The following is a 26,038-nucleotide window of genomic DNA, read 5'->3' on the forward strand; positions in this document are numbered from 1 at the left end:
AATTTGAATTATAAGGTAAATATATGTGTGAACAATTAAAATATAAAAATCTCAGCTATTTGCTACATGTTTATTTCTTTGTAACCGAACTCAAATCTCTGTCTCACAAGACTACTATACTACGGTAGGAGGCGGAAATGAAACCTCAGAAAATCTCAGTGGATTTGGTCTTCTCTTGTGCCCACCTCTCACTCGGCTGGTATCTACATGGCAGGTGGGAGGGTGGGCGGGTGGGTGGGTGGCATTTACTCCTCTGCCAGAGTCACCCCTCTCCAGCTGGCATCCTTTGAGATGGAAGTCTTTGTGGAGTTGCTAATCAAACACTTTGGGTGTGGGACTACTCCAATTCTGTAGTCCCTTAGAGCCACACCTGCTCTACTCTCAGCCACACATGAAACACACACACATTATGGTGAGTGAAGAGTATTTCTGGCCTCTCCAGCACCAGCTGCCCAGGCTCTTTCACACCACTCTGCTTAACCTCACTGTACTTGCCTCTGCAGTGTTGGGCTACTCTGTTCTATAAGGCTCGTTGCTGTTCCAGGCTCCGTATTGGAAAGGAAGCACAAGTCACCTCTGCGCTCTGTTCTCTGCCACTGCCTTCAGATGCCTGTAAACTTAGTAAGTGTTCCAGTTGTTCTGGGTGGGAATCTACAGTGAAGCCTCCATCATCTCAGTTTCTTTGCTCATTCTTTCTCCCAACCACGCGGAATTATGATTTCTTTCTGTATTGGGAAAACTTCCTTTGGCTTACAATTTCATTTTCTAAATCCATTTTTTTATAGCATGAACTTTATCATCTAAATCCTTCAGGTCATTGGGTCTTGATATTCAAAATCTAGACTTTGGAAACTCAAAGAAAAGAGTTTTCTCTCAAATTATTTTTCCTGCCTTGAATTTCACAAGTCCATTTTAAATCTCAAAAGTCATGGAGAACTCATATTTTTCTGCAAATTTTTTTTATAACATCCTTACCCTGAAGCAATGGACGCCAAAGTCTAGGTTGAATAAATGAGTGCATGGGGTTGAAAGAAATTAGCAGGTACAACAAAACACTTCTTAATACATCACAATATTATCTGACTACAAATGAAAGCTGCCTTGTACCTTGATCTAGTTTCTTCTTAGTTGTCTGGCCTAAACTATTTTCAAGTTAATGGTTTGAGAGACCAATTGGACAACTGAACAATGGCCAGACCATATAAGATAAGAGAACTCTGACCCATGACTTCTGCAGCAATAAGCCAGAGAAGTCAAACCACCTTCTATGCCACAATCACCCAGAATGATTAGGACTGATCAATGACTGCCAGCTTCTCTGTTCCTCACCACCATAACCTTCCAATTCAGGATCAACTAGGAAAAAGTCAAACACGCTCCCCAAACTGATCACATAAGATGTCTTGCCCACCTTCTGGTTAGCTCTTGTCTAGCGTCTCCATGCCAACCACCCCCTATTAGAGCACACCTGAAACCTTTCTATTTTATTCACTATGAAGCTTTCCCACTCCTGCCTTTGAGTCTCTGGAAAATACAAGTGATGGTGGCTGACTTCCTTGCTCTAAACAAGCCTTTGTTCTCCTCGAGTGGTCTTTATTTATTTCCACAGGCTTACTACACCTAAAGCTGTTGTCTTCAGACATACACATTGATAATTGAGCTTAACTTTTTTTTGAGCACAGAGATGCTTGGGATAAATAAATACTGGGGTTTGATCTCTGCTTCAATGGATAAGAATTAAAAATTAGAACTCGAATTGACCTTTTCCTTACATTCATAGATTGGTATGCTTGCTTCAATGGGTACAGTTGAAATGTTTTTGAAAGTGTATATGAAAATCTCATTTTTATAAATTAAAATTATTACATTCCAGCAAATTACTATTAAAAGGAACACGGTGTACATTATTTTGAAAATGAAGAACATTTTTATTATGTAGTGATTATTCCTCGTGTATCAGGGTTCCTTAAATTGGCACACATCTGTATTATTGTGAAAATTAATAAAGGAGACTTCAGCCAAGATTGGAGATGGCAGGGCCTGTAGAGGGAGCTCTCATGCCCTATCACTCATTGTCAGTTGTCCCAAATAGGAAGAGGTGTGACTTGTGTCTATAAGACAAAGATGTTTTCTAGGCTACATCTCCAGTGGGAGGAAGATTTTCTCCTTCCCAGGCAATGGCTCAGCCAATGAGAGACTGTCACAACCCAGCCAATGAAAAGCCAGTGTACTTCCAACTCCAGTTTCCTCCAATGGACACTTTGTTGATAAACAGCTCCTCCCAACTTCCCCTTTCCTCTATAAAAGAAGAAGTTCTCCGCACTTGCCTATGGTTTTACCATAGCTTGAATGTCTCTGCTATTCCTGAATAAACCATGTTTGCTGGTAAAATAACCATTTTATTTTTAAAGTCAACAATATAAACGTAAGGCTACTGTATGTGTGTACAGATATTTGTGCAGTTTTATTTTTAGTTCACTTTAATGGACATTATATGATCTTAACACAATATTCCAAAATATAACTTACTATTCTCATTTCACAAATGAAGACTGAGCTAAAATGACTTGTGCAAGGCCTCATGAAAGGATGAAGCCCCTTATTCTCCTGCAAAGCAACTTGAGTCTGTTTGAAGCTACAACCTGGGGAGCTTTTTATATCCCTGTGATTTAAGGAAGGCCCCCATGCTTCTGGGAAGCGTGTGGTCTTCACCTTGACACCATGGCATAGGGGACGAGGATGGCCTTTGAGCAGGAAGGAGAGAAGGGGATCCTCACTCAGGGATGTGCGCCGCTGGGTTAACTTGGTGTTTAATGGCAGAGCTAATGGCCAGATGACCTACACATACAACTAGTGAACCAGAAAGAAACTTAGGCCTTCCCATTCAAAGGAGGATTTCTTTACACTGTGCATTTGTCCACATTTCTCTTAAAATAAAATTCTGACCCTTTACCATGGCCCACAGGCCCGGTATCATCTGGCCTCTGCACTCCTGTTTCACTACTTCTCCTACCACTCTCCTCTTCATTCTTTACACTCCAGATACCTTCCAATTTCTCAAACATGCTGAGTGCATCCATTCTTCAGTTCTTTTACAATTCTGACCAGAATACTTTTCTCCCGGGTGCCAAGATCTCTGCATGGGCAGTTCCTTCTCATCTTTCCTGTTTCAGGTCAAGTTTCTCCACATAAAGTTCTTTTATTATCATTTTAGCAGACCCCCCAACCTTTATACCCAGCTTACTCCAGTTTCTATTACGTTGTTCTTTTATGTCACCTATTTGTATCTAAAATTATCTTCTTTATTACCTGTTTGCTTATTTATTGTCCCCTCTCCAGACTATAAGCTTTGTGATATTTGGGAACTTTGCTGTCATGTTTGCTGCTGGATCTTAAGCACCCAGAACAGTGCCTGGAATATAATGGGCTCTCAATACATGTTTGTTGAATAAATGAATGAATAAATCATGAATCCCAATTGAGAATCTGATGACAGCTATGAACCCATTCCTTAGGAAAAATGTTGTTTTTATATGACTTTTTGTATATAATTTTAGAGGTTCCCAAGCCCTGTAAGCTCATCTAGAGAACCCCTGGTTCAAACCACTGCATTGTAATTATACTGCTTCATCGTGTTATTTTTTTAAATTGATTCTGAATTTTGTTCTTTGAAATTAGATATGAGCATGAACTTTGAAAGTATGTTTCAGGTGGAATGTAACAAATAACAGGCCTATTGCTGCTCACTGGTTTTTAAAAAACTAAATCCCTGATATTTACATTAATTGATCCTAATGACCATATTTCATGAAATGAAGATGGCTTTGTGGTATAAATGCTAATTGCTTACCCATAGCCAGTTCTCTTCTCCTTTGGGAAACATGGGAGGATTAAACTTCCCACCATCCCTAGCAGTTGGACAGAACCATGTGACTAATTTTAGCCAATGGATTGAAGGCAGAAATGACAGATGTCATAGCCAGGCTGGAGCATTTATTGCTGGCGTGAGATCCTCCAGAGTTCCATCTTCCCCTGTAGAAGTGACTATGGAAGCACATGCTGGTGTGGAGGAGCAATGCCAGACCGTCATATGGAGGACAGTGCCCTGGAGAGTCACACAGTCTTCAGCAGACTTTGTGTGAGCAAGGACTCTAAACCTTTGCTGTTCTGAGTCCCTGAGATTTTCTGATGATTTGCTATTGCAACATAACAAATACACCACTGACTGGAAAATGTGCTATTATTTTTATATACCATCAAAGGGAAAAAAAAAACGCTGTCATTTATAATTGTAAGAATTCATTCATTATACGATACATCAGTCTTAGAAATGTTAAAATGTGAAAAATGTGTGCCTTAAGTTAGAAAAAATACAGATTATTAAAAGAAATTCATTAAAACAGATTAGCATTGTGTCAAGAACCACAAATCTAGAGTTGGACAGAAAGTTATGGGTTCAAATCCCAATACTTACTAGCTTGTGACTTAATAACTTAGTGTGTGTAAGCCTTAGTTTCCTCATCTGGGAAATGGGGATAACAGTAGAAGCAGCCTCATAGGATTTTGTGAATATTAAATGAGATAATTCTTATAATGTGTTCAGCATAGTAATTATTCCACATATTTTAGTCCCATATTTGGTTAGATCACAGAGCTTGTTCAAGATAAGCATTACACTCAAACAATATACAGAGAAATTTCTATGTAAGTTTGTTACTATATCATACTAATCAATCGGCAAGTACTTACAATTCCTTACCATGAGGCACTGGGCCTCTGAGTTAAGTGTTCTTGGAGATAACAAAGATGCAGATCTAGAGTCTGAGAGCCAAAGGCAGATCATCCTAGGAACTTCCCATCTACTTTCTACTGTATTTTCCAAGTAAATCAGTCTAGAATGAATATTAAGAGTAGCCTTGAATGGTAAATGAAGTCACAAAAGTATACCTGAGGAATGTATGAAATGTCAGTCCTGTACTCATCTTGGTGACTGGTAGGGTAATCAAGGGAAAACTGAAGACTTTTTCTATGTCCAGAGCTGTGTGTGTGTGTGTGTGTGTATGTGCGCGCTCGCGCGCACGCAGGAGCACACGTGCTGGTGGTTGGGGAGCATAAGGGTAAGTCATAGTAGCAAAAGAGTGGCTCTTCTGAGATATGTATGAGGTTGTTCCTATCCACATAGGGTTATACTTTTATAGACTATATGAAGTTCTCCAGGGAACATTATTGGCTTTTACGGTATGTCCAAATTCATAAAGCAGCAACTCTTATTGTAATTGTCTTCATCTATAGTACCTTTGAAGAAACCTTGTCATTAACAAGGTGTAACAATCATCAGTTCATTCTAGACTAAAAGGTTCCTCACACACACTTGATGAGCTTTCATTCTATCACTGAAGATATACACTGTGGATTATAATACGATCACAATGTTCTCAGCTCAGTTTTCTGTAGGGCATATGCTTGTGAAGGAACAGGTGGCTGATTAATATCATTATTTTTATTAAAAACCATTGCAGAGTAAGTACTTTTCTTTAAAGGAAGTATAGCTGCCTCTAAATACAACTCTGGGGTACAGCTCACCATTTCTGTTTATTTTATTCTTAACTTGTGAAACTGTATCTTAGGACTTGGGGTATATAACTTGTTATTTGATATCAGCTGAACAACAGTGAATCAATTGTAATGGTTCCGGCACCAAAGGAAACAGAGGGGACTTAAATATGTTTCCAGAAGACAAAAAGCTTCTCTTTGTGTACACTTTACAACATAAGTTACAGTTCTAGAATATTCAAAAGTGAAAATAAGTTTTCTTACACTTCTCATTAAAGACGAAGAGAACAAAACAGAGAAAAACTAATTCCAACCCACATATTTATCAGATGTTTTGGATGAAATTCAGACTGAAAATCCCAAAAGACTCCCTCTTCTCTCCCTCCCCGCAAAAGCTTTAGGACGGTATTCCTCACTGCGGAATACACCCACTCTCCCACAGAGGAATGTTGTGTTATCGGTCCAGGAAGGGGGCTGTGTTAGTGCAAGCTGGTTTGCCCATGCCCACAGCCTTGCTGCGTGAGTCGTCTTAGGTCCTGCGGGTAGCTGCTGGCTTTGAGGTCTGGCCAGAAAGCTTGGGCTCACAACCTGTGTATAGCTAGGTACGCCAGAAGCTACTGGAAAAATCTTGAATAGGGGACGCAGAGAGCTTCCTAAAACCTCATCAATCCTCCTCTCTTGACTTTTCAGGGTCCGGGAAAACCGCTCCAGGATTTTTAACATTTCTCGGAGCAAGAGTTTCGCGCCGAAGGCAGGAGAAGAGCCTGGTTCGCCCAGCTCTCTCTGGACTCCTGGCTCACCTGAGATGCAGTGAGCCACGAGGAGCGGGCTGCGGCTTCCCTTCGCTTCCTCCAGGTAGTTCATAAAAGAGGCGAGAGGAATTGCTCAGTTCTCTTGGGTACTTACACTCCGAAGTATTTGTAATTTGGCGTTTACGAAACAAACTAATGCTAAAATGCAAAATAGTTAACGTGGAGATGCTCAGTCCTCTTGAGTATGCTCCCAAATATCTCTAATTTGACGTTTAAGAAACAAAACAATGCGAAAATGCAAATTAGTTAATGTAATACCCAGAATGAGCCTCGTTTGACAGGCCAAACTGAGATTTTTATTGGAAAGCTAACTCATATTCTCACACCAAATTCATTCTATTTTTTAAGTTAAAAAATGTGTAATTTTAAGTTCCACCACCGTCATAAGAAACACTCCACAATAACAAGCAGTGGAACAATGGACACCCCCATATCGCATTGTCAGGTAATTACGAAGTGTCGCGGAGCCGGCAAGTGAAGCCCGGAACGTGTGTCCCCGCGTTGTGTCTGGGCGTTGAGGGCTGCGTGTTTCACGTAAGCCCCCATCAAATCGTTCAAGTCTTAAACCACAGAGGGACAAACGCAATCGGAACTTGGTCCTAGGCGTGGACCGAGAGGGCCAAAGAGGGGGCGCTTGAGCGCAGAAGGAGCGAGCATGGCTCCGGGAGAGCAGAAGCACGCAGAGAAGTCCAAGGGAAAGAGTGCAACCGGGCGGGGTGGGGAGGGTCCCGCCTGGGCGTGGTGAGGGCATCGCGGCTCCTGGTGGATGTAAGCGGAAGCGGGACCCTGGGCTCCCAGAAGCACCCAATCTTTTGGGAGTTAAACACATGGCAAGGGTGCCCGTGGGGCGGGGGCGGGGGATTGTCACAGAGTAAAGCTGTTACTTTGTAGCGAACACGAGTTAGAGAGAGAGATGGAGAGAGAGAAAACAAGATAGAGAGATGGAGAGAGAGAAAACGAGGGAAAAGAAGAAAAAAAGATCAGGGGGCTGAAGGCCGAGATGTCCTATTTCTAAGTGGCTCATTGAGAGGCAAAAGGTTTCTTGCAAGTGCAGAGGTACCCCGCGCCGCGTTGGGGACCAGCCCGAGCAGGGTGCAGAGACCTCTGCAAGGGGCCTCCAGCCTCCATGCTCCCTGAAGGGGCCCTGAGGTACCCCTCAGGGAGACCCTCTATCCTGGCAGCTGCGAAGAAGTCAGGACTGGGGTTTCCTTCCCCGCGACCCCAGCTCTGCACTCGGAAGCGGCGAGCTCAGCCTGCCTGGCCCAGGGGGAGGGAAACGGCCCTCTCGCAGAGCGACTTCAGGTCCCCACGCCCTCCCACTGCCCAACCTCCTTCCAACCCCATTCATTTTTTCCTCAGCAGCTTCTGGGACCCGTCACCCGACCCACAGCACGGAGCTTAGGAGAACGCCTGGGGTCGGAGCAGGCCCGGGGGGCGTCGCGCAGAGGTGGCGGCCGCGAGGGGCGCCGCGTCCCGCCGGTGCCGGCCGCGGATGAACAGGCGGCCGCGAGCAGCCCCCGGAGCCGCGCAGCATCGGCGTACACAGTGACGGTGGAAGCCACGCCCGCTCCGGAGCTGGGGGCTGTCCTAGGCCCCCCACCTTCCCCCCTCCCTCCCGCCCCCTCCCTGCCCCAGCTCCCTCTTCCCCCCCTCCCCGCGCCGGCCCCCGGCCCGCCCCCGGCTCTGCTCGCGGGAGGCGCTGGGCGCCGGGGCTGGCGCGCTCTCCCGGGCGCACACACACATCCACGCACGCACGCCCAGAGCAGCTCTCTCCGCGCCGGGCCCTCGTTCCCCTCGCCCATGCAGACGGACAGAGCGACAGAAGATGGCTGACGACTCCACGGGGCCCCGAGGATGCAGCCCGGCGGCGGCGGCGGCGGCGGGAGCGGCAGAAGCAGCGGCGGCGGCAGGGGCAGCGGCGGCAGCGGCGGCGTTGGCGGCGGCGGCGGCGGCAGCCGGAGCAGGAGCGGCGGCGGCGGCATCCCCGAGACTCCACGAGCTACCTTCCCTCTGACAGCCACTGACGTCCTCCGCCGCTAGGAGAGACCCCGCTTCTCCGGCGCCTGCCTGCCCTCCCCCTCCCAGCCCCAGCCCCAGCCCCAGCCCCGCCAGCACCGCTACCTCCGCCAGCATTGCCACCATCAGCACCACCTCCACCACCACCACCTCCACCACCACCACCACCACCACCACCACCACCACCGCCGGCGGCGGCAGCAGCCATTTCATCTCCACAGAAACCAGACACAAAAACATGGCAGAAATGGAGAAAGAAGGGAGACCTCCGGAAAATAAAAGGAGCAGGAAACCCGCTCACCCGGTGAAAAGGGAGATCAATGAGGAAATGAAGGTATTTTTGGATTTCGGAGCTGGAGAAATAGAGCTCTTTCCTCCGCCCGCTCCCTTTGGGCCGTTGCACGGATTTGGGGGGTCCAGGGGAGCGCTTGTCAGTTTCTGTAGGATGCCCTGAACGCCTCAGCTCCTCCTCCAGGTGCAAAACGGAGGCCAACTCGCGGGCTGCATCCCCGGAATTTGCCTACCTCCGATTTGATGGGGGTGGGGTGGGGGGCGGCCGGGAAACCACACACACTATTTAACCTTATAAACCCCAGGTTGGCACAGGCGCGTTTCAGGGGGAGGGGAACCGGAGCTCAAGTGGCGGGTGGACCTGGTGAAGAGGCGTTACTAGTCTGTGGTGTAGTTACCCCCTCCCCCGCCCCGCTTCTTCGGGAACCATCCCTCCTCGATCCCTCCAAAGTTAGGAGCTCCCGGGCCGAAGCACCCCGGGAGCGCTGGATTCCACCCCTCTCCCCGGCTCCTCTCCCGACTCCTCGATCCCGCTCCCTTCCAAGTAACCAGCTGTGACGGTGTAAAGAGGCTGTCAGCGCCGGGGAGAGTCGCGGCCCGAGTAGCGCGGGTTTGGGTACCGTTTTGACCGCCAGCTCGCCTCGTCCGCGCCTGCCCGCTGCTCTCATTCGGCTCCCGCCGCCTCCCGCTCTCTGCATGATTCACTTCCCAGTTAAGCAGACCCGGGCAAGCCCCACTGAAAGATAGCGGTCTGAGGGGCGGCCTTCTCGGAGAGCCTGCCCATTGTTTGGAAAGGCCAGCCCGGAGTCCTGTCGGCAAGGCCCCCGCCAGGCCAGCGGTGCTCCAGAGGTGGTGAGCGCAGCAGCCTGACGCTCCAGCTGTTCATATTGGAGCGATTGCACAAGAGCACCGCTCTGCTCCTGACCTCCCTGGTTCCCCCACCCCCATTTTCCGTGAAGTTGCAGCTTTTTGCCCAGCGAGGGTTTTATTCAGTGTTGATTTCACGATTCTCTCTTGATATATATATATATATATATATATATATATATAAATTTATTTCTCTTTTTTCTTTCTGAGTTACAAACAAGTAGCACATTTGGAAGGACTTTAGTTTTCATTCTGCAGCCGTCTTGGTATTCCATCTAGTGCATGAAATCCTTGACACTGCCAACTGACTTGGTTAGGCTGGTTAAGTTTGTATTTAAAAAGACATAAACTGGATGAAAATGGCATGCAACTAAGTCAAATTTATTGCGTTTTGATGTTTTCTTGATTAGAACAAGTATATTCTACGACAGTGCCTTGTATGAAGCCCATGCTTAGAAAGGAAAATATGGCTAATACATCTTATAAGTGTACCTCTAGGGAATTTCCATACAATCTAAATTTTGGAATTAGGGTTTTTATTTCTGGGTGAGGAACTTAATGATTCAAAGCATGAGGTGCAGCATCAGTCGTAACAGAGTTAAGGAATATTTGTCTTGGAAATCAGTGCTATTCCTTGGGATGGAAACCCTCATTGATTCCAATGACAGACAGTTTTTTCTTTTTAAGAGACCAGTAGGAGTTGTTGTTTTCCAAAGGGGGTGGGGTTAGAACAGTCTGCAATAACCATTCTTCCTCACTTGCCCTTCCCTCTGTCCTACAATTCCAGATTACTTTTCCATTTCATTTTAAATTGTGGGTGGAGGAAGAGAAGAGAGGTGAAGCCAGTGGGAAATCAGTGTGCACTGGCCCTTTAAAACACTACCTAATGTGATCTATATGGATGGCAGCTTTTAAGTTTCATAGGTTCTAGAATTACAAATTAGCTAATTTTAATCAAAACATGTGAAATGTTATCCCGGCTGGATATAAAGGCTGACTGTGCTCGATGCTTGGGGCTCGCGTTGTTGACTTTGGCTGCGGGCGCACTCCGTGGTTTGGGAGATAGTTGTCCTTCTACAGTATAACAGATGTTTGTCTGAACTGGTGAGGAAGAAACAAAAACAACATTGTGTGAAGGGAAAAATTACACAATTTTTAGCCAATGCTGCAGGACTAAGTATGGAATTAACCTTCATGCACAGAATTTCCTCTTTGAAAATGTTATTTTTCTTCTAAATCACCACCTACTAGAAGTTTTAGTCTTCAGCGATTCAGTACATAGTAGCATTAAATAAGAAGTTTTAGCCCACAAATAAATCAATGTCCTGTAACATCAGGCTTTTCTCTCTAATTGGGAACAATGTATAAGAGACCCCTGGCCGAAATCTTCAGTCATGTCAGCGCACACCGTGCCAGTGAGTCATGAAATCCCATTTCTAGTGGAATTGTTTAGTGGGCATTCCTTTAATATAATAGCACTAGCAGTCTTCATTTTTAAAGTGATTTCTCAAAGACAAAAAGTGGAAGGGTTATTTTGAGCTCATTAAAAATTTTCTGCTTTTAGTGTTAATAACCACATCGATAAAATCCCTTCCCAAACCTTATGGTATTATTACCCCTCCATCTAAAGTGTAGAGTAACATAACAAGTTGGTTGTCCTGTATAAAAATATGTGCAACAAAATGTCACCGAGAACACAATGTGGCCTTGTGCAGCTTCATATCGGTGCCGCTGGAGCTGCCTGGCTGTGTTTGCCTTCATCTGAACGGCTTTCATCTGGACCAGTGTAAACTAAGCCCTGGTAAGTAATCACTGCCCGGCAAAAAGAAAGGAATGTATACAGCTAGCACGGCCTAAGCTGTAAAAACGGAAACCTGAGCCCCTACCGCGGATCACATATCAAGGCTTGAAGGTAGGGGAAATGAAAGGGGGAAAGAGGAGAGAGCGAATGGAAAAGTCAGCCTGGGAAGTGGAGGATTGGAAGGAGGCCCCCTTAGGAGATTTGGCTCAGGGATTAGGGAATTTTATCATGGTGTACAGTGACCTACTCAGGTTTCAACACTGGTTGGATCAAGTTGCTTCTCTGTGAGCTGAAAGAAAAAGGACTGGTGTGTATGTGATTTTTTTTTCCCTTCGGGTAATAGAAAGGACATTGGTACAAGTGTCTATTTTAAGTACAGCAAATGCAAGGCACTGAGAATGAGCAACAAAATTGCCTCCTCATGGAGACTTCCTTCAAGATTTCCTAATTGAGATAGTCACATATTTATTTTAAAATGGCTGGAGAAGACAAACTGGCTGAGGTTTAGCTGACACCAGTAATGGCATTGGAGATTGTCTTCATGTGGCTGGGAGCTAATGTTGGTTGCTGTTTCACTAGATCAGATATTGAGTTACATTTTCGTTATCACTGGTTTTAATGTACATGGCAGTTGAAACAAATTTAAATCTGATACAATATAATTTTGTGTGTGCAAAGTACATGACTTGGCATAGCTTGCTCTGGTATTTGTACTTTAGTGAAAATATCTTCAAGTAGAAATATTTGTCTCACTATGACCTTTACAATGTTTCTTTATCTTTCCCTTTCTTCTTCCTCCCTTCATTCTGGGTTTCTTTTCTTGATTAAAAAGACTCATTACTTTACTATAGTTACAATCAGTATGCCTTAATTAGTGACCAACAGAATGAATTTTTTTAATGCAATTTCTATTTTGACTACTTTTTGTTTCTAAAGTGAATATTGTGATTGTATCTAATGTAATATATACTGTTATCTTACATGTATCATAATAAGTGGATGTTAGGAGGGAATTCCGACATATAGAAGGGTTAATTTGTTTCAGTAGTTCACCCAAAACATGGTAGATACAATATAAAAACTAGTTTGTACTATTGGATGTGTAAATGTAAATAGATGCGTAAGTGTAAATATAGTTGTAATTAAGGGTATGTATTTTGTGCACATAGGTCTTAGTGACTGTAATTAGTGGTTACCAAACAGTAATGCAACTAGAAAAATCTAAACTATGAGTAGAGATAATGAGTCGGATTTTTATCTTCTAAAACTCTGACAAACGAACGTGATTAGATCAAGCGCTCTGCCCTGGAAACTTTCCTAAACAAACCATAATCAATGCACTTACAATGTTTGGCTTTTTTTTTTTTTTTTATCAATGCTAAACTACAAGATAATCTGTGTTAAATGTCTTAGGGTCTCCTTTGCTGAAGAAGTTTTCTGTCTATAAATATTCTCAGTAAGTAATCTGTGCCTAAAATTATACTTCAGTCTTGATGCCTACAGTTAGATTCAGGCACATCTGTTAAAGTTTAGTAGTAAACACACCACAAGATTTTCTAGTTTGGTTTCTGATAGTCTCCATTTGGCGTTAAAAATGACCTGTGTCAATTGCATAGACAATAAAACAAGTTGCAGGGCTGAGCTGGTGAGTGCAGTGAGATAAATAGCTGGCTTAAAAAAGAGATCAGCGTATGGATTAGAAAAGCCAGGATGTTGAAGGTTGAAATCAGCTCATTACTAAAACAGACATATTTTAAGTTTTGGGGCTGAAACTCCATCTTGGTGTCAGACACGGTGAGTCTCAGGAACCTAGAAAGTGGGCTTAGGACCAGATTTCACTGTGGCATTCACAAATTATGTCAGACCTTTCCAGCTGAGCAGTGGCTTCAGGTGTGCCACGTGGCAGGGCTGGGGACAAATGTCAGTTGAGACATGGCCCTTACCCCTTGGGAGCTGGTACAGGATGTGTCTGAGCTGCCCAGCCTTAGTCCTACTTAAGACTCCAGGCTAAATCCCGAAGAGATGGTCCTGGAAGGGCACTGAGAGCTATGAATTCTGCTTTGTTCAAACTGGAGGTTTTCTGAAAAGAGTCTCTTTTTCTCCATCTGTGAACCTGTGAGTATGATGTGTGGTAGAGTGAGATTCTCTAAGCCGTATACAACTTGCAGGTTCCAGAGACGAGGAAATGGAAAGGAACCACTCCACTTCCTCCCGAATCTGAAATAAACATTTGAACTAGAAGAAAATGAGTCTGACAGACTCATTCCCTTCTGCGTTTCCTGCCTCTGTGCTTGCCAAGCACTGCTCTGAGAAGCCAAGCCCTACTCTCCTTGTGTGAAAGACAGACTCATAGAAACCAAGAGGCAACAAAGTTTTTAAAGCAAAGTCAAAACCAGGGCCTCAAAATGTATAAATATCAGTGAGTGCAAGTGACTGTCTGAAAAAGTAGGGTTCCAGGGAAATGTAATGTCTTGTTAGGGTGACCAGACTTTTTGTACCTTCTAAGGAAGTGTCCTTTTTTATTAAGAGTCTTTATATACTTCTTCTTTTAAAAAAAATATTAGAAGTAGTAGACGGTGGATTATTTAAAAATCTCTGAAGTCGGAAACTTCCTCTTATGGGATGGGAAATCAGCCACCCTTGCACTCTCAAGCTAATAAGATTATAGAGTATTTTCCTAAAAGAGAAGGGATATTACAGGATAGAATTAGAAAAAAATACTTTGTTTTTTTGAAACACATATACAGACAGGAAAGCACGGGGTGAGAGATTTGCTGAATGTATGCTTTAGGATCTGCAGACTGATGAGTGTTGAGACCTCTGTATAACCAAAGGGCTCTGGAACTTTGTCCTGTTTTAGAGCCAGTGGCTTTGGCATGGACAGGAAAACAATGTAACAAGTCTTGGCGATTTTTAGGGCAGTTCTGCAGCTGTGATAGGATACAGCTGCACACAGCTGCACACCTGCCATGCCCGCCACAGTGTTAGCTTGAGGGCTGGTATCCACAATTTCACAGCATTTGTTTGACCTTTTTAGGATATTTGATGTCCTGGCTACAGATTAAAATGTGGGAACATAAATGTCTGCCTTGTGTGAAAACAAGGCAATAAAACAACATAGATTTTATACGTAGAAGCACATAATTTTGGTTTCGTATGCCAATTATACCGCCATCTCATTCAGAATATATCAAAAGGAGAATAAGACTTTCTCCTCAGTCCTGCTCCAGGCCGGGGTTGGATTTTCGTGTTATAATGTGTCCTCTGCCCTTAGAATTGCATTATAATCATTGTGTTGTAGCTGAGCACAGTGCTGTAAAATGACCCAAATGGAGCGCAGTGACCATCTTCAAAGGATTTCAAGTTAAAAAGCTGTAGTTCAGGTAAAAACAGCAGGGCTCAATGGGTAAAGTCTGCACCAGGCATGTGAATCTGGCCGCTCTTATTATTTCATGCATGAGGCGGACCCTGTCATGGGTCACCTGTGGCGAGTGGCTGCTCCTCAGGATACCATTTGATCCAGTGGGGTCTTGAATGTGGAAATGCTTTGTAATCTGTAAAGGGTCCTTCCAATATTTCTTTTGCACTATTTAAATTTTACCTTTAACCTTCTTGGCAGAAGCATACAATAAAACCCATCCACTGGGTCAGTGTTAAGAGAGATAATTTAGACTCTGCACTAGGCCGGACCTAGGGATAGAGCTAGAAACTGCCTTCTAATCAAGTTCAGTGCCTACTTTCTACAAAAGAAACTGCCTCTTTGCAGTTCCTTCCCTCACCTCCTTTATAACATCTCAATTAATGAACGACTCCGTGATACTTAATAGAAATCTACCTGAGAACTTAGAGCACTTGGAGGTGAAAAGGGAGATAAAATATTTTCCATAGATAACCATCATTCTATTATTCATAACCTTAACTAGAAGAGGTAATAGCGTTTTTTCCCCCTGCCTTGGTAAACTGTTCAGGATTGGTGGTTTCCTTTTCCTTTGAAAGTGTTTCTCACATGCTCCCCTTTCTTGGATAATGGGTGTCAGAATGTTTTGAAGTAATGTAACTGACCGGGCCTCTTTAATGTCATTATGACTGTGAATATGGGTGACATAGTTCTCTGTGAGAAGAGTCTGTGTTAATTTTTGTTTAAAACTATATTTTTTATGAAAATAACATATGGACATGACAGAAATAGTAGAATAAGTAATGCAAATCAGCAAAAAGAAAAACAAAGCCTATAATTTCCCCACCCAGACACATTACTGTCAACATTTTGATGTACATCTTTTCATGCCCTTTTCTACGTAGGATTTTAAGAGAGAAAAAAAATGATGTGTAATCTAATTCTATAAAAATAAAGTATTTAAAAAAATAAAAAAACAAAAGAGGTCTTATAGTGTACTAACCTTCCTTTTAAAACGTAATATATTGTTAATAGCTTTTATGGCACTAAACTTATTTACAGCATATATTTTAATGGCAAAATGATATTCCATGTTAGTCATTCCATAATTAAGCTATAATTTCTTTAACCAATTTTATTGTTTGGCATATAGTTTGTTTCTAAGAAAACAACAGCGAGATCAATGTTCCTGAACATGCATATTTTTGTACTTACTTCCTTCTAATAGTTTCTATGATGCCTAGAAATAATAGTGCTGAGTCAAGGGGTATGTACATTGTTAAGGCTTTTAATACATAGAGTCAAATTACCTTTTCTAAAAGTTATATCAGTTTAAATTCCCAATATTATGAGAGTGCTCATTAACACTGGATGTTAGAATTTTTCAATGTGCACATGTTTATTTTTTAGAATCAGTTTTCCTGAACTTTGATTATTTCTCTGTATTTATACTTTAAAAAAAATATTTGTGAACGTATTCAAATGGGTTAGCACATTTCTTGAGCACACTCTAAGTGCTAGGCATTGTGCTAGGTGAGGCATAAAATGAAAGAAAAGATTTCTGCCCTCAAGTAACTTACAGTATATTTGGAGTAGATGACACATTTTGCTAGAACTGGGATTTGGAGTGAAAATGGGAATTACGTTTTGTGGGGAGAAGGAGGACATGGCTTTTCCCTCATTTCAATGAATGATTGGGAGCTCTTTGAAAACTTTCTGCTCTCTTGGGTAGGATACAAAGTTGAAAAAACATTGACATTCAATTATGCAAGGCCTGGGATGAAAGAAATCAGTGATATCTATCTGTATTTTAAAATCTGTTGTTGTTTTCAAAATAAAATCAGTAGTCCTTTTGGAAGACCTGAAGTACTTGTGTTTCAGAAATATTTTGAGAATCGATAATAATTGCTGTTTTCAAAGCGCCTTGATGCCAACTCTGTTATTTACCAGGTAAAATGTTCAATTAAAAATCCTTTAGATTCGAACCTTGACATTTGTACAGTACTTGCAGTTGAATAAGGACAGTGTCTAATGAATGTTCTGGGAATTAAGTTCTAATAAAATTAAAATTTGCCAAAATAGAAAGAACTCAGAGGAGTGGGGAAATAGTAAAAAGTTCCTGCCTTTCCACCATCTTCCTGTGACTTTCTTTCTTTCTTTTTTTTTTTTTTTAATTCTAGGAAGAGATCAGGCTTTCTAACAAAATGTTAAGAATTGTCTTCTTTCCTTAGTAGTCCTAGAGGTGAGAGAGGGCAATTGGAAAGGGTGAGGAAGAGGTATGGTGGTAAAGTATTAGAAGTACAAAGCAATTAGAGTCAGATGTGATGTCAAAAAATTGTCAAATTAGAAGATTCAATTTTAATTGTAAATTTTGAGCACCCCCATTTCAACAATACAAATAATTAAGGAGAGTAGGACCCAATGATCAAATTCAAAAGCAAGCAAAGGTTTGACATAGGTAGATATGCCCTCGTTGGAAAGTTCTTTATATGTGATATTGACATCTTATGGTATGATTTTCTTGCCACTTTTTGATTCGTCCAAGGAGTTAACTTCTTTGGAATTGCCGAAACATTGGACCTTACAGAATTTATAATACAAAGTGGCCTGGTATAAGAATCAGAAGATCTGTATTTTCGTTCGGACTTTACTCGGTGATCTCGAATGCCTATCATTTACCTTCTGGATGCTCTAATTTCTGTTGTAAAACGAGGATGTTACATAGGTTCACCAAAAGTTTATTGTGGAAATCAAATACCTAATTCATAGGATTATTGAAAGGAACAAGAGAGTTAAAGGATGTGGAAACACTGTAAAGTGCTATAAGAGTGTTAGACATTATCATTATAATTATAGTGACCTATTTTCCAAACCCAAATTGGACCAAATGGTATGAGAGAGGATTTTTGTGCCACTTCCAAGGGCGCAAGGCAGCCTACAAAATGTGATTCGGATGCCAGAATATTAAAATTTCTGGCACGTTTTTATAGTTTATGGGAGTAATGATGAAATATTTGAAATAGTGGCTGTTTAGTAAAATTTATGATGTGTGATCACTATAATTATGATATTTCTTTGCAAAAGGTATTTTATTTCTCATATAAGTAGAAGTTCTTTGGTTTCACAGAATCTTACAGCTTGGAGGGACTTTAAAAGACTACTTCAGTTTCCTGTCCTAAATTTTCGGGACAAATTCCGGGGAGAAGCAACTTTTACAAGCTCCCTTAGTACAGTAGCTTGTCTTATTATCGAACATCCTTACCTCAGAATCTCTCTGCATTTTAGCTCTTACCACCTTTAGTTTTTTCACCTTAAAAAAAAACAACAGCAAAAAACAAACATAACTTACAGAAGAAACTTATATAGGAAAGGGATACCTCTTTTATTTTTATTTAATTTTAATTTTATTTATTTTTAACAGGACTTTATTGGGGAAAAGTGTGTATTTCCAGGGCTTTATTGGGGGAACAGTGTGTTTTTTCCCAGGACCCATCGGCTCCAAGTCAAGTTGTTGTCCTTTCAATCTTAGTTGTGGAGGGCGCAGCTCAGCTCCAGGTCCAGTTGCCATTTTCAATCTAGTTGCGGGGGCACAGCCCACCATCCCTTGCGGGAGTCGAACTGGCAACCTTGTTGTTGAGCGCATGCACTCTTAACCAACTGAACCATCCGGTCGCCGGGAAGCTCAGCTGCAGCTCCTTGTCTTCAATCTAGTTGTGGAGGGCGCAGCTCACTGGCCCATGTGGGAATCGAACCAGCAACCCTGTTGCTCAGAGCTCCCACTCTAACCAACTGAGCTATCTGGCCGCCCAATAATTATTTTAATAGAAAACTTGTTTTTAAAGGATGACAATCCCAAAACAATGTTGAAAAAATATCTGGTTGAATTCTCTACCAGAAAGACTTAAAGCCCTTATGGGTCATAAACATTAAATTCATTTCTCCTAGAATATGTCATGTTTCTTGGATGATAACTGTAAAAAAATATTTCATTTCCTCTGGTTTAGCAGCATAACAACTCCATGTGATATCTAGCATCAAATTCTACCTAGAAATTAAAAAATTTAAATTATTCCTTGGGGTCTTTCGTTTCTTAATCCAGTAGTGTGTAAGTCAGAGGTAATATAATAGTCTGTTTCTTGTACTTAGCACTGTACGAAACTGTTGTTCGCTTTTTCTTTCTTTCATCTTGTTCCCCCTTCCATGAAAGGTTTGAGATTTATGGTTTGAGGCTTTAAAAACCATTTGTTTTCTACTTTTGCTGTCATATATCAAAACATTAAGGAGTTTATTTTATTTTCAATGACAAGGAAGGGAATGTTTTAGAGTTTATTTTCACTGACATTTATAGTAACTCAAAAATCATGGAATAGATCACATTCATATCAATTGTTCCATAAAGCATCTGAGTTTTCAGCACAAACCATAAACTAAGTGATGCAGTTAAGATGCCCAAATAATATGAATTTGGTGTTAATAATCCAGTTTTCAGTTTTTATCCAAATGTGTGAAACTTCTGGATTCCATCCCTGGGATTGGTTCTGAAGGGCTGAATGGATTTGCAGCCGGACTAAAACAAACAAATCTATATCCTTGGCTGCGAGGTTGCTCCATGAATTATGCATCTGTAGCCTTTGTCACTTCAGAGGTTAGACAGAACTGGAGAGAGAGGCGCCCAGACACAAATGGTCTAGAAAATTGGATATGGTGGTCAGAAGTTACTATGCAGAAGATTTTCTGTCTTGTTGGCACAGTTCTGTAAGAGACTGGGGAAGCAGTGCACAAACCAATAGGATGGCTTGAACTTGGCTTTTAACACTGTTGGAATTGGTTTTTTGACGCTCAGTGTTATTCTTATCCTTGGAGATTTCTGCTGCCAGACCACTGATGGAGGACCTTGATTTGTGTGCTTAGGGACTGTCATTCTCCAGTGCAGGAACTCAGCTCAATGAAAGAAATTGGGTGTTAGGGGAGACTGATGCCTCATTAAAGGGATCTCTTTTGATTGAGTAGAGCAGCATTTACCTGAGTCCTCCTCAGTGGTATTCTAGGAGTGGAGTTTATTATACATATCAATCATATCATCTTTGTGCATTCATGAAAAGAATGTCTATTTAATGTGGACATGACCAGCTATCAGAGAGAATAAATGCCTCACTAAAGCTTGAAATGGCTGACTGTTGGCCTTGTGGATGGTAACATTGAATCAATCTGGCTAGATTTTTTTTTTTTTTTTAAATTGCTTGTGCACTATAACCTCACAGATAGACCCAGATAGAGCTCTAAGCTGAAGTGGGTACTAAAGCAAAAAATCTAGCATCTTTTGGTGGTTTGAAATGCCAGGTTTGTTTTTGTGGAGTCAATAGTGTAATATCTTTTTTTTTTTTTTTTTTTTTTAAATGCAACCCCTGCTGAAATCTAAAGTGAAATTTAAGAGAACATGGAATTCACACGTTAAGGCTGTGAGCACTCTGGTTTAACCTCTGTGCTTTGTTTCATGTATATAAATTATACATCTCAGTGTAATTCAGAAATGACAGCTTCTAGGGAGAATGAGAAAAGATTCGTTCAGCCACAGAGAAGGTTAGAATATATAGTTTTTCTAGTTCAGTCCAAGAGGCTCAGGCTGCCTTGCCAGATAGAAATGCTTTTAAAAATTCATTCAACAAACATTTATTAAGCTCTTACTCTGTACTGTGGGTCCCTTCTTTTTACTTAAAATTTTTTTTCCAGCTTTATTGAGACATAATTGACATAACATTGTGTAAGTTTAAGGTGTACAAAGTGTCGATTTGATACATTTATAGATTGAAAACTTAATACCGTAGCGTTAGCTCTACTATCTCTACTCCATCATATAGTTACCATTCTTTTGTGAGTGGTGAAAACATGTAAGATCTACTTTCTTAGGAACATTCAAGTATGTGATACAGTGTTATTAGCTATAATCACCATGCTGTACATTAGGTCCTCATACTTGTTAATCTTGTAACTAGAAGTTTGTACCCTTTGACCAATGTCTCTCCGTTTCCCCATCCCTCTAATCCTTGGTAACCACCACTCTTGTCTCTGTTTCTCAGAGAGAGATGCTTTAAGGCAAGGCACACACATACATTAAGATCATTAACAAACATAGTCTCACATCTTGCTTCCAGATCTAGCAGTTGATAAGTTCATAAAAAATAGTCACCTGATATTAAGGCTTTAAATCTGTCCAACTATATCCATTATTTTCACACTTTGATACCTATAGTAACAACAATACCTTACATTTATCTATTGATTTATAGTTCATAGAGTGTTTTCATACCTTATCCAAAATTGGGGCTGGCTAGTAACCTTAAAGTTATTTGGTACTTTCATGTTACATAACAGAAGGCAATCACAGTGACCTTCGATTTCATGGAGAAAGAACCTGTCACTAATGAAATTTGTAAAGCAGATTATTCATTGATTTTTAAACAATACTCTTCCAAAAAGGAAAATAAAAAAGGGAGACTCTTGTAGCCTATTCAGCTTTCTGTGTGATAGTAGTTGACAATTAAATAATTTCCTTGCTGAGATTTTGCTTTATCTGAGATAAGAGTCATGTTAAGAAACATCTGAATCAGAAAGCAGTTCTAATTTAAATTAATCTGAGCCACAAAAAAGGTCAATTGTTTTCATTTTCAAAATCTTTTCTTAGCTGTTTTTGTGCATTACTTTTCAATATTTTTATATTAGTGTGGGATAGACTTTGCAGAAGAATATGCTAAAATTGACTTTCTGTTCATAAGCAAAACTGAAAAATACCTTTTTTCTTATTATCTTTAAGTTGTAAAAGTCTGAAGGCCTGCCATGATTGGATGCATCATCCTGAGACTTAAATGTTTTACAATTTTTGAACGTGATTTGAAAAACGAACAGGACTCTAGGGGAGATGGGCTGGGCTGTCAGTAAATGGGTAATGCAAACACAATTCGATTTATGCATTTTTTAAAAATAGTTATTGATTATATAAATAAGTAGCCTATGGTTCTCTTTCAGAACTTTGCAGAAAACACCATGAATGAACTCCTTGGCTGGTATGGCTATGATAAGGTTGAATTGAAAGATGGTGAAGATATTGAATTCAGAAGCTACCCTACAGATGGAGAGAGCCGGCAGCACATTTCTGTTCTCAAAGGTAATGACATTTAACATCCCTTTGTTCATACCAAGAAGGATTAACTATCTCAACCTGGCAGAATTGAGTTGCTTTGGGACTCGTTTTGTTGATTATGCCAAGGGTTGATTTACATGTACATCCCCAGTAGTGCTTTCCTATAAGCAGAATTCCACAGAATATCAGAACACAACATAAAACAAAAATAGACACACTTAATCTCCTTCCAGCAATGGGAGAACTACCTACATAGACAAGGGCTAGGGACCTCCAGTGCTATAGTCCTGCCCACAAATTTGTAGAAAGGGATAATGTTTACTAACTTATTCTCTCATTTCCTGAGCCCTTTGATATGTCAGCTGTTGGGGACTGGTACTTTCTGTTACGTGAAATGTTAGGTTTAGATTTTCAGAGTGCAAGAGAGAATGGTGGTTACTTTGGCAATTCTCCCTCCCCCTTTTTTTGGTGGGAATTCTAAAGGAAAGCCCTCTTTCCTCCTTTTTTAAAAAAATATTTTTATTAAAATATAGCTAACATACAACATTATATTAGTTTCAGGCATATAGCATAGTTATTCAACTTTTATATGCCTAAAGAATTGATCACCATAAGCCCAGCTACCATTGGACTCTGTACCACGCTATCACAGTATTATTGACTATATTCCCTATGCTATACATTACATCCCCATGACTTATTGTTTTATACCTGGAGATTTGAATCTCTCATCCTCTTATTCCACTTCACCTTTTCCCTTACTTTTAAACTTTTCAATTACAGTTGACATTCAATATTATTTTATATTAATTTCATGTGTACAGCATAATGGTTAGACATTTATATAATTTAAGAAGTGATCCTACTGACTAGTCTAGTACCCACCTGGCACTATATATAGTTATTACCATGTATTGACTATATTCCCTATGGGGTACTTTACATCCCCATGACTATTTTGTAACTAGTATCAGTTTGTACTTCTTACTCCCTTCTCCTTTTTCACTCATCCCCAACCCCCTCCCATCTGGCAACCATCAAAATGTTCTCTCTGAGTTTGTTTATGTTTTGTTTGTTTATTTTGTTCTTTAAATTCCACATATAAGCAAAATCTCATTGCATTTGTCTTTCTCTGTCTGATATACTGCACTCAGCACAATTCCCTCCAGGTCCATCTATGTTGCCGCAGATGGCAAGAACCCATTCCCTTCCCTGGCTGAGCAATATTTCATTGTATATATGTACTACCTCTTTATGCATTCTTCCATCGACAGACACCAGGCTGCCTCCACATCTTGGCCATTGTAAACAATGCTGCAATGAACATATGGAAGCACACGTCCCCTTGAAGTAACATTTTGGGTTTCTTCGGATAAATATCCTGAAGTGGGATTGCTGGGTCCTTCTTTGTCCCTTCTTATTGCCTTTGTTTTAAAGTCTATTTTTTCTTGTATAAGTATTGCTATCCCAGCTTTTTTTATTTTTTCATTTCCATTTTCATGAAATATCTTTTCCCATCCCTTTATTTTCAGTCTGTGTGTGTATTTCAATTTGAAGGGAGTCTCTTGTAAGCAGCATATGTAAGGGTCTTGTTTACTTATCCATTTAGCCCTCCTGTCTTTTGAGCAGAGCACTTAATCCATTTACATTGAAAGTAATTATTGACAGATATGTAGGTATTGCCATTTTATTAATCATAATTTTGATTCCCCCCCGCCCCCCATCTTAAAGAAATTCCTCTAACGATACTGGTTTGGTAGTGATGAACTCCTTTAGCTTTATCTTGTCTGGGAAGTTTTTTATCTGTCCTTCAATTCTAAGTGATAGCTTTGCTGGGTAGAGTAATCTTGGTTGTAGGTCCTTGCTTTTCATCACGTTGAATATTTTGTGCCATTCCCTTCTGGGTTGCAAAGTTTCTGTTGAGAAATCAGCTAACAATCTTACGGGAGCTCCCTTATAAGTTACTAGTTGCGTTCTCTTGTTGCTTTTAGGATTCTGTCTTTGTCTTTAATCTTTGGTATTTTAATTATGATGTGTCTTGGTGTGGGCCTGTTTGGGTTCATCTTGTTTGGGACTCTCTGGGTTTCCTGGACTTGTTTATTTCCTTCACAAGGTTAGGACAGTTTTCAGTCATTATTTCTTCAAATGGGTTCTCAATCCCTTGCTTTCTCTCTTCTCCTTCTGGTGCCCCTATGATGTAAATGTTGTTATGCTTCATGTTGTCCCAGAGGTCTCTTAAACTATCCTAATTGTTTTGGATTCTTTTTTCTTTTTACTGTTCCAGTTAGGTGTTTTCTGCTACTTAGTCTTCCAAATCATTGATTCGATCCTCTGCTTCATCTAGTCTGCTGGTGATTTCTCCTAGTCATTTCAATTATTATATTTTTCACTTCTGACTGCTTCTGTTTTATGGTTCATATGTCCTTTTTTATGCTTGCCATCTCTTTGTTGAAGTTCTCACCGAATTCCTTGAGCATCATTACAACCATTGTTTTGAACTCTGTATCTGGTAGGTTACTTGCTTTCATTTCGTTTAGTTCTTTTTCTGGAGTTTCCTCCTGTTCTTTCATTTGGGATGTATTTCTTTGTTTCTTCATTTTGGCTGCCTCTCTGTTTGTTTCTATGTAGTAGGTAGATCTGCTTTGTCTCCCAGTCTTGGCCGGGTGGCCTTATGTAGTAGGTATCCTGTGGGGCCCAGTGACACAGTCTCCATGGTCACCTGAGCCAGGTTCTCCAGGAGTGTCCCTTGTGTGGATTGTGTGTGCCATCCTGTTATAGTTGAGCCTTGGTTGCTATTGGCATATCAGTGGGTAGGATTGACCATCATGCTGACTGACTGGGGTTTGGCCATGTCCACAGCTTATAGGCTGCTGTATGGGGGGTTTACCCCCTGAGTGGGATTTGCCCCAGCAGACTCTGGTGCCTGATGAGACCACTCTTTGGGTGTGTCACTTGTGGGGCTAATTGGGCAGTGCTCTTCTGTGGTTGGAAGCCAACCTTCAAGTATGTTGGTTCTGGGGCCTCTTGGAAGGGCCCCAGTGTAGGCCCAGGTCACCTGTTGCCTGTGACTGGCTGGGGACTACCTGGTAAGAGCTACAAAGTGGTCCACAGTTGTTTGCTGCTATTGCTAACCCTGGAGACATGTGGGAGAGGCCACACTGAGAACCAAGGACATTTGCCACCAGTACTGGGCGTAGGGTAGCTCCTCAAAAATGCCAGGACACCTGGAGGCCTGCTGTCACCTGCCAGCTCCCTTAAAGTTCAGCCTTTGATAGAGCCTTGTGTGGTATACAAGTTGGCTGAGGCAGGGTCTCAGGGAGTTACTAGAGTGGGAAGAGTTGTGGTCACTAGGTTAATGTAGACTCTGGTTTGGTGCCAGTCCTGGAGCAACTCAGCAAAAGTCTCAGAGCACACCAAGGCAGGTCACCACCCACCTAGGGTCTGTAAGATTCTGATAGTTATCCATAAAGTGCAGTTTGGGCAGGGCTGGCTGCTCTTAGAGAAAGTGCCTATGGTTTGGAGGAGTTGGATGGTGTGTAGTCCCAGGGAGTCATCAGGGTGGAGCTTCGGAGCTCATCAGACCAATCAGATGCAGATTTGGCTGTAAGCTTGGGGGGGGAGGGCTCAACACAGGAAAGATCGTGCCTGCCTGTCGGCTGCATGGGAGGAAGACTCCTCACAGGGAAATTTTCTACTATCCTCCAGCCCTCTCCTGAAGCCACACAACTCAGTTTGCCCCTCTGTTTGTCTCCGACACATCCCCAAGTTACTGTTTTTTTCCACTGCAGCCCAAGTTGAGTGCCTGGAGATGAGAGAGTCTGTGTGAGGGCCCTTGAAGAAGACGGCTGGGTTTTCAGTTGCCTTCCATCCCACCCAGATGGTCAGAATCCCCACTGCTTTTCAAAGCCAGATGTTGTGGGGGCTCCTCTTCCCTGCACCAGTAATCTGGGCTGGGGAGCCTGGTGTGGGGAGCTGGGGTTCCTTGCTTCTCTGGGCCGAATCTCTGCCACTGAGATATCCTTCCCCATCCTCGACCACTACATAGAAGTTTGGGGTTAGCCAGTTCCGTGTTTCTGCTCTTCCCACCTGTCTCAACATGGCTTCTTCTTTATATCCTTATATAAATACATATAAAAATTGTTCAGCCAGACTTCAGATGGTTC

The 26,038-nt window shown here is 41.7% G+C and overlaps 1 protein-coding gene across 3 annotated transcripts in view; it reads left to right on the top strand.

Moving 5' to 3' along the window:
- The first annotated feature begins 8,088 nt into the window (after positions 1-8,088).
- SOBP (sine oculis binding protein homolog) overlaps positions 8,089-26,038 on the top strand; it is a 160,524-nt gene continuing 142,574 nt past the window's right edge. Inside the window, exons 1-2 of one of the 3 annotated variants that reach the window (XM_074333361.1) lie at positions 8,089-8,715; positions 21,761-21,899. In XM_074333361.1, the coding sequence (XP_074189462.1) occupies positions 8,620-8,715; positions 21,761-21,899 (235 nt within the window). In that variant the 5' untranslated portion in view covers positions 8,089-8,619. The remainder of the gene's footprint in view (positions 8,716-21,760; positions 21,900-26,038) is intronic. The other 2 variants (XM_074333360.1, XM_019735036.2) reach the window with 2 other exon arrangements.

Source organism: Rhinolophus sinicus, linkage group LG05 (assembly GCF_036562045.2).
Source record: "Rhinolophus sinicus isolate RSC01 linkage group LG05, ASM3656204v1, whole genome shotgun sequence".
NCBI lineage: Eukaryota > Metazoa > Chordata > Mammalia > Chiroptera > Rhinolophidae > Rhinolophus > Rhinolophus sinicus.